Below are 25,565 nucleotides of genomic sequence, written 5' to 3'. Positions count from 1 at the left end.
AAATATCACTGCATTCGCACGTCCTTCTAATCCTATACCTTTTTAGCTTAAGTCGACAATTACCTCTCCCTATCCCTTCTTCCAAAATACAGCACTCTTCTGTATATTAATCTCCATCTGCCACTGTTTTCCCAGGCTGCTATCATATGTCCTGTTACAGGCAATTCATCTCATCCTCACTGTTTGCCACTGCTCCAAGGTAGAGATCAGAGCAAATTTTGAAACCAGCTTCCATGATCCAATTCATTTATATTTGATCGAAAATATACAGTGATCCTAGCTCTGGGGAACGCCACTACGCACCATCCTCCAGTCTCAAAAATAATTATTTGTCATCACTCATTGCTTTCTGTCTTTGAGTCTTTTCTCAAATCTAACTGGAATCTAATGCTCCTAATCCATGAGCCTCAATTTCAAATTTCATAAATCAGATTTTCATGTGAACTGTTTCAATCCATAAAGACAACGCCCACCATGTTTGCCAATCAACTTTCTCTATTTATTCGTGAAAAATATAGATTAATCAACCAGAACCTGCCACCAACAAACCAGGGCTTAACTCTCTCAAGATAATAAAATGTGAGGCTGGATGAACACAGCAGGCCAAGCAGCATCTCAGGAGCACAAAAGCTGAAGGGTCTAGGCCCGACACGTCAGCTTTTGTGCTCCTGAGATGCTGCTTGGCCTGCTGTGTTCATCCAGCCTCACATTTTATTACCTTGGAATTCTCCAGCATCTGCAGTTCCCATTATCTCTGATACTCTCTTAACTCTCTCAAAATGCCTATTGATTTTTTTTCACTGGCTAAGGATTTCAAAAGTTTGTGCATGACTGATTGTAAAACCAACATGCCTGCTGTTGCTAGGACTGTCGTGGAGTCATACAGCATGGAAACAGACCCTTTGGCCCAACCATAATCCATGACAATCATAATCCTGAACTAAACTAGTCCCTTTTGCCTACACTTGGCCCATACCTCTCCAAACATTACTTATTCATGTATTTATCCAAATTCAAACACTTTTTAAACATTGTAACTGTACTCACTTCCTCTGGAAATTCATTCCACACACAAACCATTTCTTGAAAAAGGGTGTTGTATCATCTGATCCCTAGCCCTCTGGCTGTTTGGATACCTCGTTAGACAGGGTGTACTCAAGAATGAGGTTTCCGACACCAAAATGAGTTCCAAAGGCCGATAGGACTGACTGGAAATCTGCTAAGGTTCTATTAGCATCTCGCCTGAGAAAGATTTCCTTGTCAATGAGGCTAACTGCAGATATGACAACACTGCTGCAGCATTGAATGGAGACCTTGAGGTGATTCTGTACCTGTGGAAGTATATCTTCCACAGTGGCTCCATCTCGGTGTTTACATCAATGTTCAGATGCACATACGTGTGGCCATTACAAATTATGCTTCACTTGGAGTATGCCTTTAACAACCTCACCTCAGTTGTGTTCAGGAACTCTGAGCTGAGGATTGTTCCCTTGTAACTCCTCAATCCTGCCTCGTGGTTTTGCAGATTCCTCTGAGGAAAACGCTACCTGCTTCAGACCATGCTGCTACCATGTTCAAATACAGGTTCTTCAGATCTTCATAGAAACTCAGACCAGACTTCTCAGTTACTTTTAAACAATGTTTATTAGCAGATTGTACATGATGGTAAGGCTACAGAATGCAGGAGAGCCAGCCTTCTGTTACAGCTTATCTTAGAGGCTTAGCTACGTAGTCATCAAACCTTATCCCAACAGACTGTACTAGAACTTGCTGGTGAAACTCAACAATCCTGATAAAGAGTCCCAGGGCTGGAAACATTACCCCTGTTTACTCCCCTATTGCCAGATCCGCTGAGTTTTGCCAGCAATTTCTGTTTTTCCTTCAGATCTCTAGCATCCGCAGTTCTTTTATTCAAAATCTTGTCTCAACAGGGAGTTTTCTACAACAAACGTTTTCAATAATGTGTGTTTTCTGTAACTGGCTGCTTTTATTTTAGGGTCTTTAAAGGGTCATTATCAGCAAATGCTAGTTTAATGCCAGGAAGTTGATAATGCAGTATTGCCACCGATCGCTGCCTGTCCCCCACATATACTCTTGGCTTAGACATAATCCAGTATCATCTTTCAATATGAAACAAAGCTGCGGTCAAATATTCAAACACCACACACCATCTAGCAAGAGCTCCAATGTGTAAAATTCTTATTTGAAGTTTGTGCATTCCTTTCGCCTTTCATTTTTTTGTAGTGCATTTCTGTTTTTTTTCTTATTTATTGGCCAGGAAATGGAGGATCTCCTCTTGGCCAAGATGAAGGAGCTTAGTTCTAAAAGAGACGGCAACTCAACTTCTTTACAAGGAGACATTTCGGCATTTAAATGTCTGCTTGAGTCAGAAGAAAGAAGGTGAGTGTTCACTGATAAGTCACAAATGTATCGATGTTAGTTATTGGGGCCTCATTTTAAAGTTTGGTTCTGTCTTCTCCACGCCTCAAAAGATGAAAAGCAGCAACTCAGCAACGTTCCCAAACCCACAACTTCTACCACCTCGAAGAGCAAGGGAGGCACACACAGGAACACCAACTCCTACAAGACTCCCTCTTAGTCCTGACTTGGAAACATATCACCATTCTTTCAGCATCATTGGACCAAAGCCCTGGAACTCCGTCCCTAATAGCACTGTACAACTCCCCGCACCACATGGGCTGCAGCAGTTCACAAAGGCAGCTCAGCACCACCTTCTCATTGGCAATTAGAGATATCCCCACCTCCACCAAGTGATAAAAAGAAATGAGAATTTTTGAGAATGTTCTATGCATGTATTATGCTCCTCAGCGACAGTAAGCTCTGTAGAATATGTCAAATACATGGCACAGAATGGGTCTACTGGTCTTATTATTCTGCAGTCCAGCCATATCCCATCTTCCTTCATCTAAATTAAAGGAAATATTTCACGACACTCAGAACAGATACAAACCAGTGAGAACCAATGATTTTGGGGAATTACCCCCATTCCACCCCCCCCACCCCCACCAACACACACATATTTTGCATCTGTCTTCACTGTAGAGGATACAACTAACATGCCAGTAATAAAATTCTGAAGCAAGATGTGAAAGAGAGCAAAGAACTTGAAACAATTGCAATCATCAATATGAAAATAAAGGAATACCATGTCAAGTGAAATCAGTCTCTCTATCACTGAATTCACAACACAGTGAAAGTAAAGCAGTCAATCACCCTCTAATTTACCCAATTGTTCGAACCAGATTTAAGAATAACAGATCTGGGCACCAAGTTTGTAACTTAAACAAAAGTTAGCAATTTATTATTAAAAAAAACTCTAGCCGACCAAAGATAACTAAGATAATTTAGTTAATATCTGTGAGTTAAAGCCCAATTTTCTTTGATTATAGTCCCCATTCACACACAGACAGACAGACAAACACAGTTAAGGGATAAATTAGAAAGAAAATAAAATAGTTATAATTTGCCAGTTCAAGAAGCAGATTCAAATGATGGATTGCAAGCCTTCAGGAAATCCTTGGGAAATGGGTTGTTCACTGGCATTGAGACCAGTACATCTTGCTCAAATTCCATATTCACGGTTAATGCAAACAGTTTCATCAGACTCCTAGAAATACTTACTGGATAAACAGGAATCCTTATTTAATTATCCAGCTTCCCCTTAAATGCACCCATACTATTCCCTTCAACCAGTCCCTGTGGTAGAGAGTTCTGGATTCCCACCATTTTCTGGACAAAGAGGTTCGTTCTTACGGAATGACCTCAAGAGGAAACTTTCACCGTACCTTCACTTTATTAAAACCTTGCATATGTTTAAGATCTTTATCAAGTCATCCCTCTTTATTTAAGGGAAAAGAGGCCAAGCTCGTTCATGCTTTCCTGAAATGTTTACTAATGCATTTCTGTTAATATCCTTGTAAACCTTCTCTGCACCCTCTCCAGTGACTCCACATCCTTTGCTTAAAAAAAGGAATAAGAGATTATGTCTGATTATCAACACTATAGGAGATTTACTGCACTCCAGGTGCAACAGAAAAGAAAATTGTTGTTGAAAGAAGAATCTATTAGTGTACCATAAAGGCATCATGGAGTGCATCCTCCGCATTGCCATGTCAGTTTTCCTGGCTGTCAGTATAAGATTGATCTTGGAGAAGAGTTTTATTTGGCTAATGCAGCAAACATTGTTTTAACCAGCACCTTATGAACTGACACCCTTGATATTTCAACATAAATTATAAACCTGAAATATCGTAAACTTTACCACATCTGTTCAGTTATTGTAGTTTTCAAAATGAACTTACCTCACTGTAAATATACTTGTTGTTCAATTCAATGACCACACAAAATATCAACATTTGATTCAATTTTGAGTCAATTTCTCCTCAAATACCTTGATGTCTGAGTAGTCAGTTTTTACTTAAGGCAGAGTTCTGTTATTATTTAAATTGGTTTATGCTGCAAATAAAGTATAGCAGTGATGTGTATACCCCTGCATTTATGTTTCTCTTGCTCAGTGCGTGTTTTTACAATGATTGTGTGGACCTCTAGAATATTTGATCATCTCCTGGTTCCATAGGTGCTGGTTAATAAAGGGTTTGCTCTGTTATGCAATGACTGAGGATGCGAACATAATTGATTACAAATGTCTTCTTTGTTTTGTAAAGGTTAAGGGACAGTCAACTGATGTACCAGCAGAAGTGTTCTCCATGCAAACCATATTTACCCACTGCTCGGACATCATGTGCTCCTTTGAACCAGTCTTCCTGTCCACGGGTACCAGCTGCATCCTCATGCCCTCCCGTGAACCTGCGACCTTGCCCTCCACCTCCAATCTCAAACCCGTGCAAGCCATTGCATCAAAGCTCTGGAGGCCCATCCTCTGCCCCCAGCTCCTCCCTGGCACCGGCCGCCCCAATGTGTTGCCTGCCATCTTCGGCTCTGACCACACGCCTTCCTGTGCATCAGCTGAGCTGCCAGCTACCTTCCTCTTTGGCCTCGTGCCTGTCCACTGTTCGGCCGAACTGTTTGTCATCTTCTTGTATCCCCCCCTGCCTCCCTGTGAGCCGGCTAAGCTGCCCACCACCTTCTGCCCTGGCCTTGTGCACTTCGATGAACCGGCCAAGGTGCCCATCACCACTTCCTATGAGCTCCTGCCCTCCTCCTGCAAACCCCTCAGCGAGTTGCAGATCTGCGTCAAGTCGGCCATGCCCCATGACTCCAGTAACATATGCAAAACTTAATAACCCAACTGACGCCGCGAAATGTAGACTTGAACAATATGTGGGTAAGATGATGAAGAATTAGTTCTATGTTACAGCGGTTGTGCGATTGACTAATGTCTGACAATTAAGAAGTCAAAGTTTGTTTCTCTCTTCAACTGTCTATTCTCCTCACTTTGTCTATACAGCATGCACTTGATCTCTAACTGACCCTCGCTGATTTACAAGCCTCATCTCATTAATATCAACTTAGGTTTGACACCAAAGTACAATTGTCCGCACTGGCACTGCCCCGTGTTAGGTATGCCTGCTTATTCTTTGACTATGAGTTAAGTTCCGAATGTTGAGAAGGCAGCTGGTTGCAAGGCTTGTAGAGAAGCAAGTCAACCATTCTCAGACAGCTCCCTCATTAGTGTAAAATGGGCTGAATGCCACCAGACAATGCAACAATCTTCCTGTCCTGTGACAGAACTGTTTACACGCTTAATGTAAGCTGAGAAATAACAGCTACCCTCCGAGATACACTACACAGTTACACTATTCTTGATTGGCACCACATCCAGAGCATCCTCTTCCCCCATCACCAACGCTCAGTCGCAGCAGTGTGTACTATCTGCACGATGCACTGCAGAAATTCACCAAAGATCCTCAGACAGCACCTTCCAAACCCATGGCCACTTCCATATAGAAGGACAAGGGGCAGCAGATATATGGGAACAGCACCCCCTCCAAGGTCCCCTCCGAGCCACTCACCATCCTGACTTTAAAATATATCACTGTTCCTTCAGTGTCCCTGGGTCAAAATCCTGGAACTCCCTCCCTAATAGCATTGTGGGTCAACCCACAGCAGGTGGGCGGCAGCAGTTCAAAAAGCAACTCACCCCCACCTTCTCAAGGGCAACTAGGGACGGGCAATAAGCGCAGATCTGGCCAGTTGTGTTCCACAAATCAAAAAAAACTAATTCTGCAGGACACCCCATCACATTTTGCAATCGACGAGTTTTATTGATGTTGTTGCACAGTTATGCCTCATAACTTTAATATGAAAACTCTGCAGACTGTAGGCCGACCTGTTTCCCTCGATTCACCCGGTATCCCATACACACACAGTATAAGTCATTTCCAGACACTTTGTTGGTGAAGGGTATCAAAGGTTAGGGAGCCAAGTCAGTGGGGTTAAGATGTGAAGGGCTGTATGGCCTCTACCTGCTCCTATGTTCCTGTTGTTGAACGTTAATGTAAAGGGATTGGGGCAAAATGATCCCAAATTCCTGGGGCTAGCCAAAGCCCCCTGCTAAAGGAATAAGATATGTAATGGGCTTTAAATGGAGGAGATAGACAGTCAAAATGCAGAGAAGAAGGAGGAAAAAAAATAGATGTTTGGAAGAGAGACAAACAGTTGTGACAGAATTTGTAACACGGATGCAGGCCGTTTGCCCCAACCGGTGTGTGCCAGTCCACACGTGGCCTTCTTGCCCCCCAGATTAAAGTACAGCTGTTGATATAATCTGCTCATCACCTGCCCTCAAACCTCAGTGCTGACACTGATCCCGCCACCCTGAGGTTCATATCCCCCACCACGGCCAGTGCACTCTGGTCATAATGCTGTCATACCCTCTTCCCTGCTCTCCATTGTTAAAGGTAAACAATCTCCTGCCTGCATTAATGTTTTAGACTGAGCTGGTTCCAGGTTAATGGCCTCTCAGTTTGTACCAACAACAGCCCTTTCTCGGCCTCAGTGTCTGCATGCTTTGACCAAACTGGCAACTTTCTACATGTGCTTGGAGAGAGAGGAGAAGCAGTCCCACAGGACAGGGGGAGCCACAATCCCCTCTACTTCCCAATGCCTGGCCCTGCATGGATTTATTGTTGAAGGTCTCCTCATCCCTTCCAGGCTCTAACCTCTTCAGCTGGTCAAATAGGCACACCACCTCCAGAGTTTAGAACTAAGAAACAAGGCTGTTCAAACAATAGGGAAGCACAACATATTTAGCCCGATTGGCTGTCCTCCCAGGTGTTACTCACAATAAGGATTACCTTTAACATCCTGAGACTGGTAGACATTTACAATGAGATTAATATATTATGCAACAGAATATCTTCCAACCTCCAAAACATGACCCCATTCCTCTCATGCCATCCCCTTGTTTCTTTCGTGTCAATGTTCAAATGCAACAAGATCTGGAAAATATCTGGGCTTGGCTGACAAGTAGCAAGAAACATCCATGCCATACAAATGCCAGGCTATGACCATAACCAATAAGAGACAATCTAATCACCGCCCCTTGAGATTCAATGGTGTTACCATCACTGAATCCCCCACTGTCAACATCCTGGGGGTTACCACTGACCAGAAACTCAACTGCACTCACCACATAAACACAGTGGCTACAAGAGCGGGTCCGCAGCTATGAATACTGTGGTGAGTAAGTCATCCCCTGACTCCCCAAAGCCTGTCCACCATCTACAAGGCACAAGTCAGGAGTGTGATGGAATGCTCCCCACTTGCCTGGATGAGTGCAGCTCTAACAACACTCAAGAAGCTCAACACCATTCAGGACAAAGCAGCCGCTTGATTAGCACTACATCCACAAACATCCACTCCCTCCATCACTGATGCTCAGCAGCAGCAGTGCGTACTGTCTACAAGATGCACTGCAGAAATTCACCAAAGATCCCCAGACAGCACCTTCCCAACCCATGACCACTTCCATCTAGAAGGGCAAGGACAGCAGATACATGGGAACACCACCCCCTCCAAGTTCCCCTCCAAACCACTCACCATCCTGACTTGGAAATATCTCGCTGTTCCTTCACGAATGCTGGGTCAAAATCTTGGAATTCCATCCCTAAGGGCATTATGGGCCTACCTACAGCATGTGGTCTACAGCTGTTTAAGAAGGTAGCTTACCACCACCTTCTCAAGGGGCAGTTAGGGACGGGTAATAAATGCAGCAACGCCCACATGCTAAAAGTGAATAAAAAAAGGTCACTCCCATCCCGACCACTTCATTTTACACCGTTCCTATCCCTCCCATGAGTATTCCCTGCCCCCACAACCCCCTCATCCCACACTAATCCTCCTTCCATCCATTGCCTTTCCCCTCCCTCTCTTCTGTTGCAGAGTTTTCAAAATTTGCTAAAATTTTTATAGAGTCATAGAGGCATGCAGCATTGAAACTGACCCTTCGGTCCAAATTGTCCATGCTGACCAGACATTCAAATCTTCTGTAAAATTCTGTTGGGTGCCAGTTGGTTAATTAGATTATTTAAAGAAGGAAATCTGCCACCCTCATCTGGTGTGTAACTCCAGACCCACAGCAACATCATTGGCTTTTAACTGCCCACTGAAATGGCCTAGCGAGCCTTTCAGTTCTAGGGCAAGGTGGGCATGGGCAACCAAGCCCCTGCTGGGGCTGCCCATATCCTGTGAAATAGATATTATAAACTGTTATTGTAACATTCTGGTGTACCCAGGGATTGCCCAACAGATAAACCCATTAACGGATGCCCACCTTGAATTGAATAATCTGGACAGTTCAGGCTGACAGTAAATGCGTACAGATTCCTGGAGAATCCTAAACATGTCCAGAGATTTGGCAGCTTCAGATACCGATAATACATCACGTTTGTCGACTAGATGGAGCTAAGCTGCAGATGGGTTGAAGGCTGTGACCTGATCTCACTGAAATGCGTAATGGTCTGAGAGGGCTTGGGCAGGGTATTTAGAGCATAGAACATTGAACAGTTGAGCACGGTATAGGCCCTTCGGCCCATGATGTTGTTCTGACCTATTATCCTACTCTAAGATCAAACTAACCTGCATACCTTACATTTTACTATCCTCCATGTGCCTATCCAAGAGTCGCTTAAAAGTCTCTAAAGTATCTGACTGCATTACCACTGCTGGCAGCACATTCCTCATGCTCACCACTCTCTCTGTAAAGAACCTACCTCTGACATCTCCCCTACATCTTCCTCCAAGCACCTTAAAATTGTAATAATCATTTCCACCCTGGGAAAAAGTCTCTGGCTATCCATTCTATCTGTGCCTCTCATCATTTTTTACACCCTATCAAGTCATCTCTCATCCTTCTTTATTCCAATGAAAAGAGCCCTAGCTCCCTCAACCTTTCCTCATAAGACTTGCCCTCCAGTCCAGGCAGCATCCTGGTAAATCTCCTCTGCACCGTCTCTAAAGCTTCCACATCCTTCCTATAATGAGGTGACCAGAACTGAACACAATATCCCAATTGTGATCTAACCAGGGTTTTATAGAGCTGCAGCATAACCTCACAGCTCTTAAACACAATTTCCCTGCCATTGAAAGCCAACACACTATGCACTTTCTTAACAACCCCATCAACTTGGGTGGCAACATTGAGGGATCTATGGACATGGGCACCAAGATCTTTCTGTTCCTCCACACTGCCAAGAATTCTGCCATTAACCCTGTATTCTGCATTCAAATTTGACCTTCCAAAATGAATCACTTCACACTTTTCTGGGTTGAATCCCATCCGCCACTTCTTTGCCCAGCACTGCATCTTGTCAACGTTCCCTTTCAACCTACAACAGCCCTCCACGCTGTCCACAACTCCACCCAACCTTCGTGTCATCAGCAAACTTGCTAACCTACCCTTCCACTTCCTCATCCAAGTCATTTATAAAGATCACAAAGAGCAGGGGTCCCAGAACAGATCCTTGCGGAACACTACTGGTCACCGAGCTCCAGCCTGAGTACTTTCCATCTGCTACCACCCTTTGTCTTCTATTGGACAGCCAGTTCTGTATCCAGACAGCCAAATTTCCCTGAATCCCATGCTTCCTTACTTTCTGAATGAGCCTACCATAGGGAACCTTATAAAATACCTCGCTAAAATCCATATGCACCACATCCACTGTTCAAGATTCATCAGTGTGTTTTGTCACATGCTGAAAGAATTCAGTAAGGCTTGTGAGGCATGACCTGCCCCTCACAGAGCCATGCTGACTATTTCTAATCAAACTGTGCTTTTTCAAATAATCATAAATACTAACTCTCAGAATCCTCTCTAATAATTTGCCCACCACAGAAGTGAGACAGATTGGTTTGTAATTCCCAGGATTATCCCTCTTCCCTTTCTTAAACAAAGGAATAACATTTGCCACCCTTCAATCATCTGGCACTTCTCCAGTGGACAGTGAACTGGGAGGATATCTCCCCTCATTGTAGAATCTAGGGCAAGGGAATATTGTTTCGACGTAAGAAATCTCCCATTTGAAACAGATGCGAGGAGAACGCTCTTCTCTTAGAGGGACAGCGACTCAGCTTTGAAGTTCTGTATCCTACTCCTGCCCCTAATTCTTGTGTTTTGTTGAAGTTATAAGCACCATTGCAAACAGTTATTCCCTTGTGGGAGCAATTCATGCTAACTTAGGGGTTTCTCAGCTCTTTCAAAGTAAGAATTGGTGGTTCTTTAATTTTGAATACGGTGATGCATATGCTACCCTCATTGAACACTAAAGGACAGGCCCCGATAGGAATGAACATACTGTAACACTTACACTCATGTCTTCTCTTGTTATTGAATGTAAAATATTTGGTGTGAATGTTTCAGGGTCTATAATAAAAACAAGCTGTTTTATTGCTCGAGTGTTTATTAGGACAAAGCAGAGTCAATTTTTTTAATGCTGCAACTTGTTTCATTTCTTGCCCCTTTCCCATGATCTTCCTCTGCTGCTGCACCTCTCAATCCCACCTCCCCATCCAAACTTATGGCCCATCCATTGGGGGTCAACCAATACCATGGTGAGTATGAGAATGGGGTAGGGAGCTCTTGGTCACTTCTTTCCATCAGTCCCTCTCTACCCTGTTGACCTGGGCACTTTGCAGGTATGTTGGGGGTAGGTGGGACTTGAAGCCAGGCTTCCTGGCCTTCGAGGTGGGGACATTTCTTTTAGTGCACCTCCTCTTGGTTTAGCTCAATACTGCTCCTTAACGCTAAGGCAAATAGCAGAGAGCGTGACCATGCAACCATGATTTCCATCTGATTGCAGGGTATGGGCAGTGAAACCAGGCAATGGAGGGAAGTGTTGCATCAGGCTTTCATGACTGACGGGCAACATAGAACATTACAGCATAGTACAGGCCCTTCGGCCCTCGATGTTGCGTGAACCAATCTGAAGCCCGCCTAACCTACACTATTAACATTATCCATTATCATCCATAAGATGTAAGATCACGCCTATCTACACATTAGGAGAGTCTCTGCTGTTTAAGCGGGACGGCAAAGTTTTCTGCTTTAACATCTCCTTTATTCATTTGTCTGAACCGTCTTTTTTCATTAACTGCTTGTCGGGTTGGTACTGCTCTGGAGGGGTGGGGAGGAGGTTGGATGGTGGTGGGGGAGTGTCTTTACTCATAATCTTATGTTCACCTGTGACTGCAGCCATGTGCAAAAGGCCACGAGGCTGTCGGGAGCACCTACAATGACATCTCTTCTTCTGCAGCGTCGGAATGTAATAATACTGAGCCAAAGTGGTTCTTCCCAAAGCCTCCGACCCATTCTCCCAACAGTTGCAAATCTGGTCAAGGCCGAGATTTTTACAATGCTCTGATTAAGGACCTGAACAACAATGACTCAACCAGCACACCCCTTGTCTGCAAGCCGCTCATGAACACATGCGACCTCAACACACCAATCGCCAGGTAACCAAGACATATTCCATCATCAAAAGTTGACTCACTGCTTTGTATGTCAAACTTCCTACTCACATTGTTAAGAAAGATGAGAAGATTATTCAGTTATCCGCCTGAACGTAGAATTCACCAGTTCTCCCCATCCCATGTCCAACCCTCCCTCTCATCTCCGCCTCCTTGAGCTGACACAACATGTCCATCCCCTCTCCCACGTACCTGCCCTACCCATCCCACCAATCACTCCTCACCACTCCTTACCTGCAACCCCTATCACCATCCCACCTACCTTCCCCAGCTCCACCACTTCTCTCTTTATTTATTTCTGAGCTCCCTTCCCCTTCCCCTATTTCTGAAGAAGATCCCGACCCAAAATGGCAACTTCCCTGCTCCTCTGATGCTGCTTGGCCTGCTGCATTCATCCAGCTCTACATCTTGTTATCTCAGATTCTGCAGCATCGGCAGTTCCTACTATCTCCTAATTATTCAATTGTGCCCTCCCATGGTAAAGTTTGCTGATTTGTTTTATTATTATGGGAAATTGTCATTTCAAAGAACAAGTCTTGACAGGAAAGAAGGTCCAGCAATGCTGTCCACAGTTAACTATAGTGTTTTAAAATGACAATCTTTTAGTGCATTGTATTCATACAATTAGCAGTAAGAATTATAGAAATCATTTTTGTTAGAAGCACTGCTGTTTACCATGTAAGTATTTATTCTGGGGATGGGGTCTTTGAGGACATTTTTTAAAATTATAAGATATTTTTAAGGTGAGAGGAGAAAGAGGCAATTTTTTATACAGACAGCGGTTTGTATGTGAAATAAACTTCCAGAGGAAGCGGTGGATTCTGGTACAGTTATAAAGTTTAAAAGTCATTTGATCAGTACACAACTAAGAAAAGTTTTTGAGGGATATGGATCAGGAGCAGGCAGGCGGGATTAGTTTTGTTTGGGGTTGTAGTTGGCCTGAACTGTTTGAATTGAGGGTTCTGTCTCTGTGCTGTATGACACTATATCTCTATAACAAGAGTCTCTCGAGAGATGGTGTAGTTGAACTCAACTGGACTATGTCAGAAGGTAGTTGAGAGACAGCCATGTTGGTCTGGGGCTGGAGTCACATGTAGGCCAGATGGGGTTGTGCTGACTGGTTTCTTCCCCAGTTGGACACTCCCAAATTGGTTACTCGATGACTAGAAAATGTTGAGAAACTGGGATTGTTCTTCTAGGTGCAAGAAGGTGACCAGGAAATTTAATAAAGTTGTTGAAAATGATGAATGGCTTGGATAATGTAGACGGGGAGAAGTGGACAGGAAGGTTGAGCATGAAACAATACGGATTTATAATAACTTGCAATTTACTTAGGGTGTGGATTGCAAGGGGAGCTATATTGGCGAACTAAGGGGAATTTCTTTCAGGCCATATGTTTGAATTTTGAAACTGCTTGAGGGGAGTGGAAGAATTGAGAAATAGGGGATATTGGCAGGGATATGGGTGAATGGGACCAGAGGGAATTTGTATCAGTCTTTCAAAGAGCCAGAAGAGATGTGATGGACTGAACAATCACCTTCAGTGGCATTAGATTCTATTGACTAATGTGGTGGAGTATGAAGGGATTCCTCTATCAGAAAGGAACTGACACCATTGTAAGACTTCAATGAACCTAGAATATTCTTGTAAAGAGTTGAATCAGTGAAAAGATACAGTTTACATTCATCACTGTGGACGTGATCAATCTGTGGCAGTACTGGACTTTTCAAAATTTGAGTGTAGCCTCCCCTTCTGGTCTCCATGGTGACTGGAGTCCATTTTGTGACTGCAGTCTCTAGCAATTGGGTTACCAACCCCATGCAGGACTTCTCCTGGAGGCATGAAGGGCTATTGATTAATCTCATTAGAGGCAAGTGACCTGAGGGAAGGGTTACAGGGATATTAAAGTAGTGGGGTATGATTTTGCATTTGTCTTTCTTTGTTTTATGTTGGAGAAGGATATATACAAGTGGTTACCAGGTGGGGAAGTTGGATTAGGGCGGTCATGTGATAGATTGAGCGATTTTCTTAAACCCACGTGCTTAATACCTGTCTGCTCCAACATTCACCAGTCGCAACAGAGTTTGAGACCATGGTCAGAGTGACTTCCTCACAAGATTTAATTTTTTTATAGTCTCTCTTTGTCATGTGACATTGCTGGCAAAAGCATTTGTTACCCAACTCCAAGATAACAACGTGTGGAGCTGGATGAACACAGCAGGCCAAGCAGCATCTCAGGGGCTCAGGACGCTGCTGGGCCTGCTGTGTTCATCCAGCTCCACACTTTGTTTTCTCGGATTCTCCAGCATCTGCAGTTCCCATTATCTCTGATCACAATGTTACCCAACTCTTTGTCTTTGAGAAAGTGGTGTAGAGTTATGGCCCTTCTGGTATCTGGTAGCAGTTTGGTATAGCTGAGTGGTTCGCTCAATTGTTTCAAAAAGTGATACAGACTCAGTCACATATAACCAGCCATTTCACTTTCTCGCTCTCTCTCTCTTTCTCTCTCTCTCTCTCTCTCTCTAGCTCTCTCGCTTTCTCTCTCTCTCTCTAGCTCTCTCGCTTTCTCTCTCTCTCTCTCTCTCTCTAGCTCTCTCGCTTTCTCTCTCTCTCTCGCTCTCTCTAGCTCTCTCTAGCTCTCTCGCTTTCTTTCTCTCTCTCTCTCTAGCTCTCTCACTTTCTCTCTCTCTCTAGCTCTCTCGCTTTCTCTCTCTCTCTCTAGCTCTCTCGCTTTCTCTCTCTCTCTCTCTCTCTCTAGCTCTCTCGCTTTCTCTCTCTCACTCACTCTCTCTCTCTCTCTCTCTCTCTAGCTCTCTCGCTTTCTTTCTCTCTCTCTCTCTAGCTCTCTCACTTTCTCTCTCTCTCTCTAGCTCTCTCTCTCTCTCTCTCTCTTTCTCTCTCCCTAGCTCTCTAATAAGAGAGCAGTACATGGTCCGCTAGGATTATGGAAGCGTTACCTTGACTGTTATAGTTGACACAACGTCATCAAAATACAGAGCATTTGTGATTAAAATTTAGAACACCAAAAATACTTCCTTCAGAACAGAGCAGGGGTAGATGCAGGTAAAATGCTTACCCTTGTGGGGGGTGCGGAATCGCAGATCACAATTTAAAAATAAGCAGATTGCCATTTAGGAGTCAGATGGGGAGCAATTGGTTCTACTCAGAGGGTGATGAACCTTTGGAACTCCCCACCCCGGAGGCCTGGGGAAGCTCAGTCTCTGAGTAAAATTAGACGTCAATCAAGTATTGATTATCAATGATGTGAAGGGTTATGTGGATAGTTTGGGCAAAAGGAAGTGTGATGCTTGTATTAAACAGCAGAGCAGACTCAATGGGATGAGTGACCTGCTTCTATTCCTAGGATCCTATAGCCATGTTGCTGTAGGTCTGGAGTCACATGTAGACCAGACCAGGTAAGGCTGTCAGATTTCCATCCGTTGGTGAACCAGTTGCATTCGTACAACAACGAGATTAATTTCTAATCCTTTAGTTATTAGTTAGCGGCACAGCAGACATGGTGGGATATGAATTCATGTCACCACAGCAATTGGCGGCCCCATGCATTAATAGTCCAGTGACAGCATTCCCATCAAGGCACTAGATATCATGAGGGAACATGGTATTCCAGGCTCCATTTCCCGTCTGCTGGTGCCATTTTCACAGGGAGATGGGAAGGTGGTGGGGTGCGTGGGAATGTTGGAGGTGGCTGGTGAAGTTTGCGATTGAGCCAATGGTGCTAATTAAAGAAGGCCAGTGACACTCGCGCTGGCATCCCCTCCCGGGGCCAGGACTGGAAGTGGTGGGTGTTGGCTTAGTCGGTGGCAGGATTGGGGTGGGAGTCAGGGGTAGTTGGGTGGCCCAGCAGAACCCATTAGGCCTTTCCTGAGTGTGGCAGCCACCATGGGAAGCCCAGTAAAGGGGGGTCCCCCTGCCCCACACCACTCTTCCCCCAACACGTCACCCCCCATCCCCCTCCCCACCGCACTCGCAGTGGTCATGTCCTCAAGGCAAAAGCCACTTTAAGTATCAACTTTACAGACGTGTTGGAAGAAGGGAGCCGCCATTTTGGAGCAGCCCCTCTCTCTTTCTCTCGTGCAGTTGCCATGGCAACCTGATGCTCCTTTCAGGCACAGAAGGCCTCTGATTGGTCCTCCGGCTTTGAGAGCCATTGGCCAAGGAGCCCCACAGTGGCTTCTCTGGAAAATGGCTCCCCACAGGCTTCAGTGCCCCCCCCCCACCCTGTTTCTGAGCACCTGGTTTTCAACTCACAGAGAACAAAGTCTTTCTTTATTCCAGCACCATGGGTAACATGAAAATAATCGAAGTCGCTGCCAATGGCCACTTTGTGCGGCTCTTAAATATCTCGCTCAACACGGAGGAAGATATTGGCAACTACATCTTGCAGCAGAACATCGGTGGGCATCCAGTGACAGTGTACCGCTTCCCGCCCAGGACCCGGGTGAACGCAGGCTCCACTATAACGGTATGCACAGGGCACCCATCGGCAGAAAGCAAACCCCCACCCCCCCCACACAAATTCCCTGGAAGCTGGCATGACGAGCGCTCCCACCATCACCTGTTTTTGCTCAGATTCACTCTCCATCTGGCTCAGTCCATATCACCTTGCTGTGTTTACCCGGGCTTGCTAGCAGGTCACCGCCAATTGGACAGCATCAGACCTGTGCCAGGGTGTGGCACCAAGCCTGACTGAACGTGCTCACCTTCTCCACTGGGGTTCAATGAGATAGTGTGCAGCCCCACTCCACACCAGCTAGAGATGGGCGAAGCGTGCCAGCCTTTGCTGACGATGCCTTCACCCTGAGGCTATTTAATTTGAAGCCTCTGCCCTTCAGCTACTAACACAGTTTCATTCATGGTCTCTTAGGTTTGGTCAGCTGGAGCAAAGGTCCCACACAGTCCCCCGAAAGACTTCTTGCTGAAGGACAGTAATAAATTTGGAACTGGTCCAGAGTGTACAACAATCTTGTGTAAGCCTAATGGACAGGTAAGTAGCTCTGGATTTTATGTTCAATAATTCAGCCCTATTACAGTAGTAGGGTCATCAAGTCATACGGTATGGAAACAGACCCTTCAATCCAACTCGACCATGATGACCACATATCTTAAATTAATCTAGCCCTATTTGCCAGCAATTGGCCCATATCCCTCTTAACTTTTCCTATCCATGCATCTCTCTTTTAAGTGCTGTAACTGCACCCACCTCTACCACTTCCTCTGCCGGCCCATTCCATACATGCACCACGTTCTGCGTGAAAAAGTTGCCCCTCAGGTCACTTTTAAATCTGTCCCCTATCACCTTAAACCTATGCCCTCTGGTTTTAAACTCCCCTATTCGAGGGAAAAGACATTATCTATTCACCCTATCCATGGCCCTCATGCTTTTATAAGCTCTAAGGTCACCGCTCAGCCTCCGACGCTCCAGGGAAAATAGGCCCAGCCTCTTCAGCCTCTCCCTATCGCTCAAACCACGGCAACATCCTCGTAAATCTTTTCTGCCCTCTGTCCAATTTAGTAACATCCTTCCCGTAGCAGGGCAACCAGAACTGTACACAGTATTCTAAAAGTGGCCTCATCAATGTCCTGTACAGCCACACCATGAAGTCCCAACTCCTATTCTCATTGTTCTGACTGATGAAGGTAGGTGTGCCAAATGCCTTCTTCACCACCCTTTCTGTGATGTCACTTGCAATGAACTATATACCCGAACCCTTAGGTCTCTCCATTTGACCAGACTCCCCAGGGTCCTACCATTAACAGCGTAAGACTTTGCCCTGGTTTATCTTTCCAAAATGCAGCACCCCACGTATATCTACATTGAACTCTACCTGATCCTCCTCAGCCCATTGTGATACCATTCAGCCCATCGCAGGTAGGATTTTACAAGTAATGGAATTCCCTGCCATCTTTGACTTGGTTGTCAACTGTCAGCCCTGCTGTCCCACAGTGTGGGGGTGTGTGGGGGAAGCTGTTTACAGCATGACCTGCCTTTTCAGACTCAGAGTGAGACTTCCCTCCGCACAGCTGAGATAGCTGTGCCAGGTCGTAGGCTTGGCCTAACAGAGCCAAGATGGAGTGGTGCCCCACAACTGGGACCGCATTCCAGCCCTGAGAAAGAGGATTTGCGATCTGGGATTTCGGACAGGTGTGAGCTAGGCCTACGTGCAGAGGGCACATTGAATGGAAGGAGTACCATTTTCATAAGCCAGGGGTGGGATGTTGAGGGGCGCAGGGTGTTGACTCCAATGAGCACATCCAAATCAGGTACGCTCTCAATTCCTGTCTGTTGGTAACTCTTACAGTGAAACCATATAGTGGCAGAAGGAGAGTGGGGCCTATGTTTGTCATTAACGGATTTGTACATGAGGGAAGGAGCTGTCTGACACCTTTCCTACCCAACATGAAATGGGAGAGATGTGGATGGTGGGCAGGTTCACCCCACTTTGTTTCCCTCCCCCATCATTCCTGCAGCCCCCTCGAATCACCACCAGCCTCCCACAACTCTTTAGATGTGGTCTGTTACATTGTAGAATTACGCCCGCACCTATGTTGGCCAAAACACAGTGGCCTAGCCTCCGTCCAAGGCACAAAACAAGCCTCCCACACCAGGCAGAGGTTCACTCGCACATCTGCCAGTGAGGTGTATTGCATCTGCTGCTCCTGATGTGGCCTCCTCTGCATCAGTGAGACCAAGCGGAGGCTTGGAGACCATTTTGTAGAGCATCTGCAGTCTGTATGCAACAAATTACAACACCTTCCGGTCGCGAACCATTTCAACTCCCTCTCCCACTCTGCGGGTGACGTGTCCATCCTGGGCCTCCTTCAGTGCCACAATGGTGCCACCCGCAAACTGGAGGAGCAGCACCTCATATTCCACCTCGGGAGCCTACAGCCCGAAGGCCTAAACATGGAATTCACCAGCTTTAAAATCTCCCCATTCCCCTCCCCCCGCCTCATCCTATGACCAACCCTCCCTCTCATCCCCACCTCCTTGACCAGACACAACCTGTCCATCTTCTTTCCACCTATCTGCTCCACCCACCTCACTGACCAATCCTCACCACTCTCTATCTGCACTCACCTATCACTATCCCACCTACCTTCTCCAGCCCCACCCCTACTCTCTCTATTTATTTTCTAGTTCCCTTCCCCCTCTCCAATTCTGAAGAAAGGTCCTGACCTGAAACGTCAACTTTCCTGCTCCCCTGATGCTGCCTGGCCTGCTGAGTTCCTCCAGCTCCACACTGTGTTGTCTCTGACTCCAGCATTAGCCGTTCTTGCTATCTCTGGCCTAGCCTAATCCTGCTTCAGCGATCTCCGACCAACCCAGTTGGTTGGCAGCTGTGCTGGCTCAGCAGGGCCAAACTGGAGCGGGGTCCATGGCTGGGACTGAAGGCAGTTCTCCCACCAAACGGGAGAGTCAGGAGGTCAGGGATATCAGAGGCCAAGCAACAAAAGGCTTCCTTCTGTGTTAAATTGTGTGTGCTATGGAACTATATCCCCAGCGAGGAGAGGGTAGAGAGTTGCAAGAACAGTATGCGCTGTCCATGCAATAAATAAGTGAAGAGAATTTGATTACTCTGTAGTACTTTGACCACAGTGGGTTCCATTTGTGCTTGATTGATATATTCTTGTGGAAAATGTCACAGGGTCAAGGTTATGACACCTACTGATTTGGACACTTGTCAGGCAAGGCTGTTCTGGATCATGCATTGAATGTTTTCTCAATCCCCTTTAACTGAACTGTGATCTTCCCCTTAGGCCGTAGCATGGTTCACTCCCGCGCCCGGAAACTCAAAGCTGAAGGACCCATGCAAAGATGGCGAACAGTTCACAGACTATGAACATTCACTCCCGAACAATAACACTCTACCTAATTTTCAACCAGAGAAGGGAAAGGAAGAGTCTTTTGCAAACATATACCAATTCTCACCTGTGGCCTTACCAGTGAAGTAGGTATATGGTGGTATATGGGTGCCTTATTTACCTGGAGTATCACCAATGCTGCTCACTCAAAGGGGTTTCTGGGATTAAGGAGCTCAAATTCACAATACTGCAGTTTCTGCATGGTTACTAAGGCGAAACTCATGAAAACCTAAAGTGCAAGGGCACATCACAATCAAAGATGCAGGTGGAATGAAAACCTTTAATGTGAAGGAGATAGTCCTGTTCCAGTCGTACAGAAAGCACAGGCATTGGTTTCCCCTCCTGGCCTGGAGACTGCCGAGCCCACAGAGCCCTGGGACCTGTTTATCTTAGCCCTTTTCCAGGGGTCTGATTTAGAACCTCAGGTAGACCACATCTGGAGATCTGTCTGTGGCGTTAGAGATGGCACCTTGATGAGAATGCTGCACCAGCATAGTAACAGGGTTTAAATCATCAGGACAACTGGTCAAGCAGAAACCATGATGAGGAAGTGTCTTTGTGCTTATAATGTTCATTTTACATTGATACTAACTATTGCTGTACATGTAGATCATAGATACACCAGGCTCAGTCTTCTTCATATAGTCATGTCCATGTGTTCCTTCCAGATTGTTCCTTCTAGTGTGCTCCAACTCCCCCCTCGCTGTGCCTTTTAACCCTAAGACCCCTCATTTTTGTTGTGTCAGGGCTTGGGAGCTGGGTGCATCTCTGTGACAATATCAGAAGGTTGCACCCAGCTCCCAAACCCTGACACAACAAAAATGAGGGGACCTTAGAGTTAGATCTTTCGAAAACATGTACTGGTTCACGGAGAGGGTCGTGAAAGTCTCAGACTTTTCCCACCAAAGGAGCTGAACGCTAGCAAGTAGAATTTACTCCACCATTGATTGCAAGGGCATTTCATAGACTTTACCAAAGTTGGCCCATACTAAAGGCAAACTGTAGCAACACTGCCACCGTAGCAGAGGTGACACCTTGATTCAGACCTTACAAATTTTACATACCCTACAGGGCTCAAGCCAGAGTCAGCTGCTGGCACTGAAAAGAAGTCTCAGAAAAGAAATGCCTGAGTTGTTATTATATTGAGAAGAAACAGGATGCTCAGGCAATATTATTCTGGAGTTGATGAGGAATGAGGCTGAGAGTTTGAATATGGAGTTTGCATTCTGGGGTTGACATGTCAGTGATTCCGACTACCCCCAAAATCATCGTCGACAAAGAATGGCTCCTTTCAAATATTCGATTCTTGCTTCTTTATAATCTCATCGTTCAGTCAGCTGGATTTTGATAGCTTTATGATTCTTGCTAGTGACAAATGATCATGATAAGAATGACCTGGAAGTTAGAAAATGCTTGGCCAGGTGTCTTGCGATTTGGAACAAAAATAGAAGTCGCTGGAAAAGCTCGGCAGGTCTGGCAGCATCTGTGAAGGGAAAAACAGAGTTAATGTTTCGGGTCCAGTGACCCTTACTCAGAGGCCGGACAAACTGGACCCGAAACGTTAACTCTGTTTTTTTCCTTCACGGATGTTGCCAGACCCGCTGAGCTTTTCCAGCAACTTTGTTTTTGTTCCTGATTTACAGCATCCGCAGAGCTTTTGGTTTTTGTCTTGCTAATTGGATTGTCTGCTATTTCTGAAACATCTTTGTTTTCACAGTCAGAAACCCAGCTTCTACAATGTTCCAGCCCGGTGTCCCTGGGGTCAGAGCCCAGCTTCTCCAACCCACCCGGATTTCAACTTGCCAAGGACTCTATCTGCTGGGAACGATGGGAGCAGTCAGTGCAGGGACTCCCGTTCACAGTTTACTCGGCCTGACCCTATCCCAGGTGAGGCAAAAATCTGGCTCAGCTGCATAAGAGCCAACTTACCTGAGGGAAAATTGCCCGGAGATTTATCGGAGGGGTAATGAAAGGCCAGGATGGTGGCACAGGCTAGAGCTAACATGGTAAACATGTCCGTCCCTACCCGTCCCTCACCCTCTGACATATTTCTTCCCCTACGAAGACTTTCACCAAATTTGGGAAAACCATTTACAAGGCAGTTTTTAACACACTACCCTGTCAACACAGCTCATCTGTATTTAAATGCAGCCCTGCTTATGGAGTTGATGCCTCCGCACCCTATCTGCTGGAAAGGGACTGTTATAGGTGGGATTCGTTCTTGGATTTTTCCTTGACGTTCTGATGTAGAGACCAGCCGGCAGTTACAATGACCGCCTCCTCATTTTCCCTCCAGTTGAGAACCTTGGGTAGGCCCTCAATTATTTATTTAGTGAATACAAGCCCCTAAAGCCAAGTGATTACCAGCTTACTGGTTGAGTTTAAGGTGGTCTGTTCCCCATTTAGCCTGTGCTCAGTAATGTGCAACATTGCCTTTGCCTGTCCAGAGTGCATTCAGGGTTTGGTCTGTCAAAAATCTACTAGTCTGTCAGTGCAAAGATCCTGACTGAGTGTTGCAGACTGGCACATTCCAAGCTCCAGGACTAAGTGCTGAGGGACACACTAAAGCCTGGGACGGCTGACACCAAGTCACAGTGGGAAAAGAACCACCGCCTAAGGCTTGTCACCTGTTATATCCCAAGGGTGATGTTAACTTATAGAACCCCTTGTAGCCTGTATTGGAATGTAAATAGTTTCTGGGTGTATTGAGTAAATGTTCTAACATTGTATTTGAATGGAGGCACCTAACACCATAGAATCCCTACTGTATGGAAATAGGCCATTCAGACCATCGAGTCCACACGGACTCTCTGAGAGCAGCCCATCCCAGCCCTGTAACCATGTAATTCCCATGGCCAATCCACATAACCTGCACATCTTTGGACTGTGGGAGGAAACCCACGCAGACACAGGGAGAATGTGCAAACTCCGCACAGACAGTCGCCCGAGTGTGGAATCGAACCCAGGCCCCTGACGCTGTGAGGCCGCAGTGCTAACCACTGAGCCACCGTGCTGCCCTGAGCATTGCAGAGTTCAAATGAGAAATATGGCATTTTTACAGTATTTTCTGTAACGTCTGACTTGAATTGTTTTGTAATGTACTTGTAAATAATTGAAGAGCCATCTAGACGTGAAAAATTAGTTTACTTTCTCCCTGGGATGTTGGCCGACCTGCTGTGATTTCCAGCATTTTTTGTTTTCAGTACAGATTCCAGCATCTGCAGTAATTTGCTCCAACATTTAACGTTACTTGCTGCCTAAATGATCTGAATTGGTTAGCCTCTGCTCTAGCGTTGCCAACAAATTCAGGTTCCCTGTTTACACCCTGGGAAACCTTTGGAGCTCCAGGATAAGTGCTGCAAATTTATTGTGCATCCACCAACCCGGCTACCCAATCCCATTTTCCCAATTCTCCTTCTGCCTCCAAGACTGTTCCCACTGGGCCCTGAAAGTCCAGCCCAATGTACAGATGGCACAGCATTAAGTTAGTGTTAACCAATGTCACACAGAGGGGTGTAGAAAATGCTCCAATTAGGGATTTAGTGAAGGTAAAACACAGCGTGATCTTTAGCCTGTAACTGGTTATGGAGTACTTATGGAGACACACATCATATCTGATTTAGCAGTGTTTTAATCCCCTTGTGCTAACACCCCTCATCTCACTGAAAAAGGGAAGTTATCAGATTTTAATCGAATATTGAGATGGAGAATGCAGCAAGCCAGGCAGCATGCCTTTCCTGCTGTGTTCCTCCAGCTCCACACTGTGTTATCTCAGACTCCAGCATCGCCAGTTCTTACTATCTCTCAGATTTTAATAGCAGTCGGCTTTGCATTGCTCAGCTATACAGAGGACATTTTTGGCCGTTCTGTCTTGTGAACTGCATGGAATTAGTTGCATCTTAAAAATCCCATGAGGTCCTACAGTGTCATCTGTGCATGAGTTTCGCATGTGACATAAAAGGTCACCAATAGGTTTTGTAATCTGAAAATCACTCTCCAGACAGCCACAAAATTAACTGTGCCACGTTACCAGGAATAGATTTCTTTGCCTCTTTTAAGCAACTATTTCTCACCCATATGCCAAGCCCCACCACCGCCTGCCACCAGTGCCCTTCCTTCACCTAGTATACTGTCCACTAGGTCAAATGGAGAAAAGAGACAGGAGGCTGTCTGTCTGTTCCCAGGAGTGAGAGAGGGCTCAGGATGACTCTGACTGCTGTACTGGATTTCACACCTTTGCTGAGAACAGGAAGGTGGCACATAAGGAATTAGCATGACCCCACTGGCACAGTCTGTTGGAACCACAATGCCCAGGCTGTGTGATGCCATAGTTGACTTTGTCTCATTCTGGACTCTGCCCCTTCACGAAGGCCTTGGTAAGAGTCACCAGGAGCTGAAATGGCTCTCTGATTGTAAACGGGAGCTTAGATATTCCCATGAGCATAGAAGATTAGACTGGAATGATTGAAGAGGTTGATAGAATCGGTTCAGATGAAACCATTTCCCCCGGTGGGAGAAACACAGAAATGTAAAATTAGGAGTAGGAGTGGGCCATTCAGCCCTTTAAACCCTGCTTTGTCGTCACTATGATCGTGCCAATCATCCAACTCAGTCCCCTGTTCCAACGTGTTCTAGAGCTGTAAGCAAAGTAACAAATTACTAACTTGTATCAAAGAGGGTGAAGGGTATTTTTTATATGTGGCACCAAAACAGTTTAACATTAAACCGTTTGACTACCACGGTATCGAAACATTACTGTTTGCTTGCATGAGGTTCTGGTTAAAAACATCTGGAGATATAGGGTCCAGAACATGGAGGCAATATATTTAAATCCTGCCAGGCCTTTGTAGGGGCATATCAAGATGGACCTCTTCACTCTAACTCTAATGAAAATCTAGAGCCTTTTCTGTTGAAGGTGTGGGATCAATTTTCGATCTTTTTGAAACCGAGTGTGATAGATTTTATTTGACAAAAACAATGAGGAATGGACCCAAGCGAGGAATTAGAATTAATGATCTCATTGACTCGGGTTTGACAGGCTGAATGGCCACTCTCTGCTTCTACATTTCCCTCCTACTTTGAAGTGTTCCAGCAGCATCTCGTTCTAACCTTTCGCAATTCTTCCCATTCATTCTTCCAGATCAGCCATACTCCAGACTGAGAATGCCACAGCAGTGCAGGAAAAACTCTCTCAGCAAAACCGAGAAAAAATCATCAACGTGTTCTGGAGCTGTAAGCAAAGTAACAAATTACTAACTTGTATCAAAGAGGGTAAAGGGTATTTTTTATATGAGGCACCAAAACAGTTTAACATTAAACCGTTTGACTACCATGGTATCGAAAGTTATATTCTTCCTTATTAATCAATATCTCTGTATAGTCACAGAACTACTCTCAATATCAGAGGGAATCATTCAGGACTTTTTGTCTCCTTGTTGCTGGGGTGATTTACTCCTGCGCTACAAGAGAAAGCAAGAAAATACGCAAACAGGCTTGATTAAAGTGGGCTTTGAGAAGATTTGTAGCTCAGGTTGAGGTTCTGGATGTAAGTTTGCTAGTTAAGCTGGAAGGTTCGTTTTCAGACGTTTCGTCACCATTACCCAAGGAAACCTAACCAGATAAATAGAAAGCGGGACATAACACCAGCGCTTCACCGGAGCCTCACTGATGATGTTATCGAGAATGGTAATGAAACGTCTGAAAACGAACCTTCCAGCTCAGCGAGCAAACTT

At 45.4% G+C, this 25,565-nt stretch overlaps 1 protein-coding gene across 4 annotated transcripts in view; it reads left to right on the top strand.

Moving 5' to 3' along the window:
• Positions 1–25,565, top strand: part of LOC125463072 (prelamin-A/C-like) — a 114,742-nt gene that overhangs the window by 78,737 nt on the left and 10,440 nt on the right. For 3 of the 4 annotated variants that reach the window (XM_048553743.2, XM_059654801.1, XM_059654800.1), the window contains 8 exons: positions 2,279–2,400; positions 4,686–5,305; positions 11,733–11,931; positions 16,246–16,432; positions 16,835–16,954; positions 19,729–19,919; positions 21,551–21,720; positions 24,974–25,065. In XM_048553743.2, coding sequence (XP_048409700.2) covers positions 2,279–2,400; positions 4,686–5,305; positions 11,733–11,931; positions 16,246–16,432; positions 16,835–16,954; positions 19,729–19,919; positions 21,551–21,720; positions 24,974–25,065 — 1,701 coding nt within the window. Of the gene's footprint in view, positions 1–2,278; positions 2,401–4,685; positions 5,306–11,671; positions 11,932–16,245; positions 16,433–16,834; positions 16,955–19,728; positions 19,920–21,550; positions 21,721–24,973; positions 25,066–25,565 lie in introns of all 4 variants that reach the window. The other variant, XM_059654802.1, reaches the window with a different exon arrangement.

Source organism: Stegostoma tigrinum, chromosome 25, assembly GCF_030684315.1.
Source record: "Stegostoma tigrinum isolate sSteTig4 chromosome 25, sSteTig4.hap1, whole genome shotgun sequence".
Classification (NCBI taxonomy): Eukaryota; Metazoa; Chordata; class Chondrichthyes; order Orectolobiformes; family Stegostomatidae; genus Stegostoma; species Stegostoma tigrinum.
The sequence above is the reverse complement of the archived record's forward strand: the minus strand, read 5'-3'. Positions and strand labels throughout refer to the sequence as shown.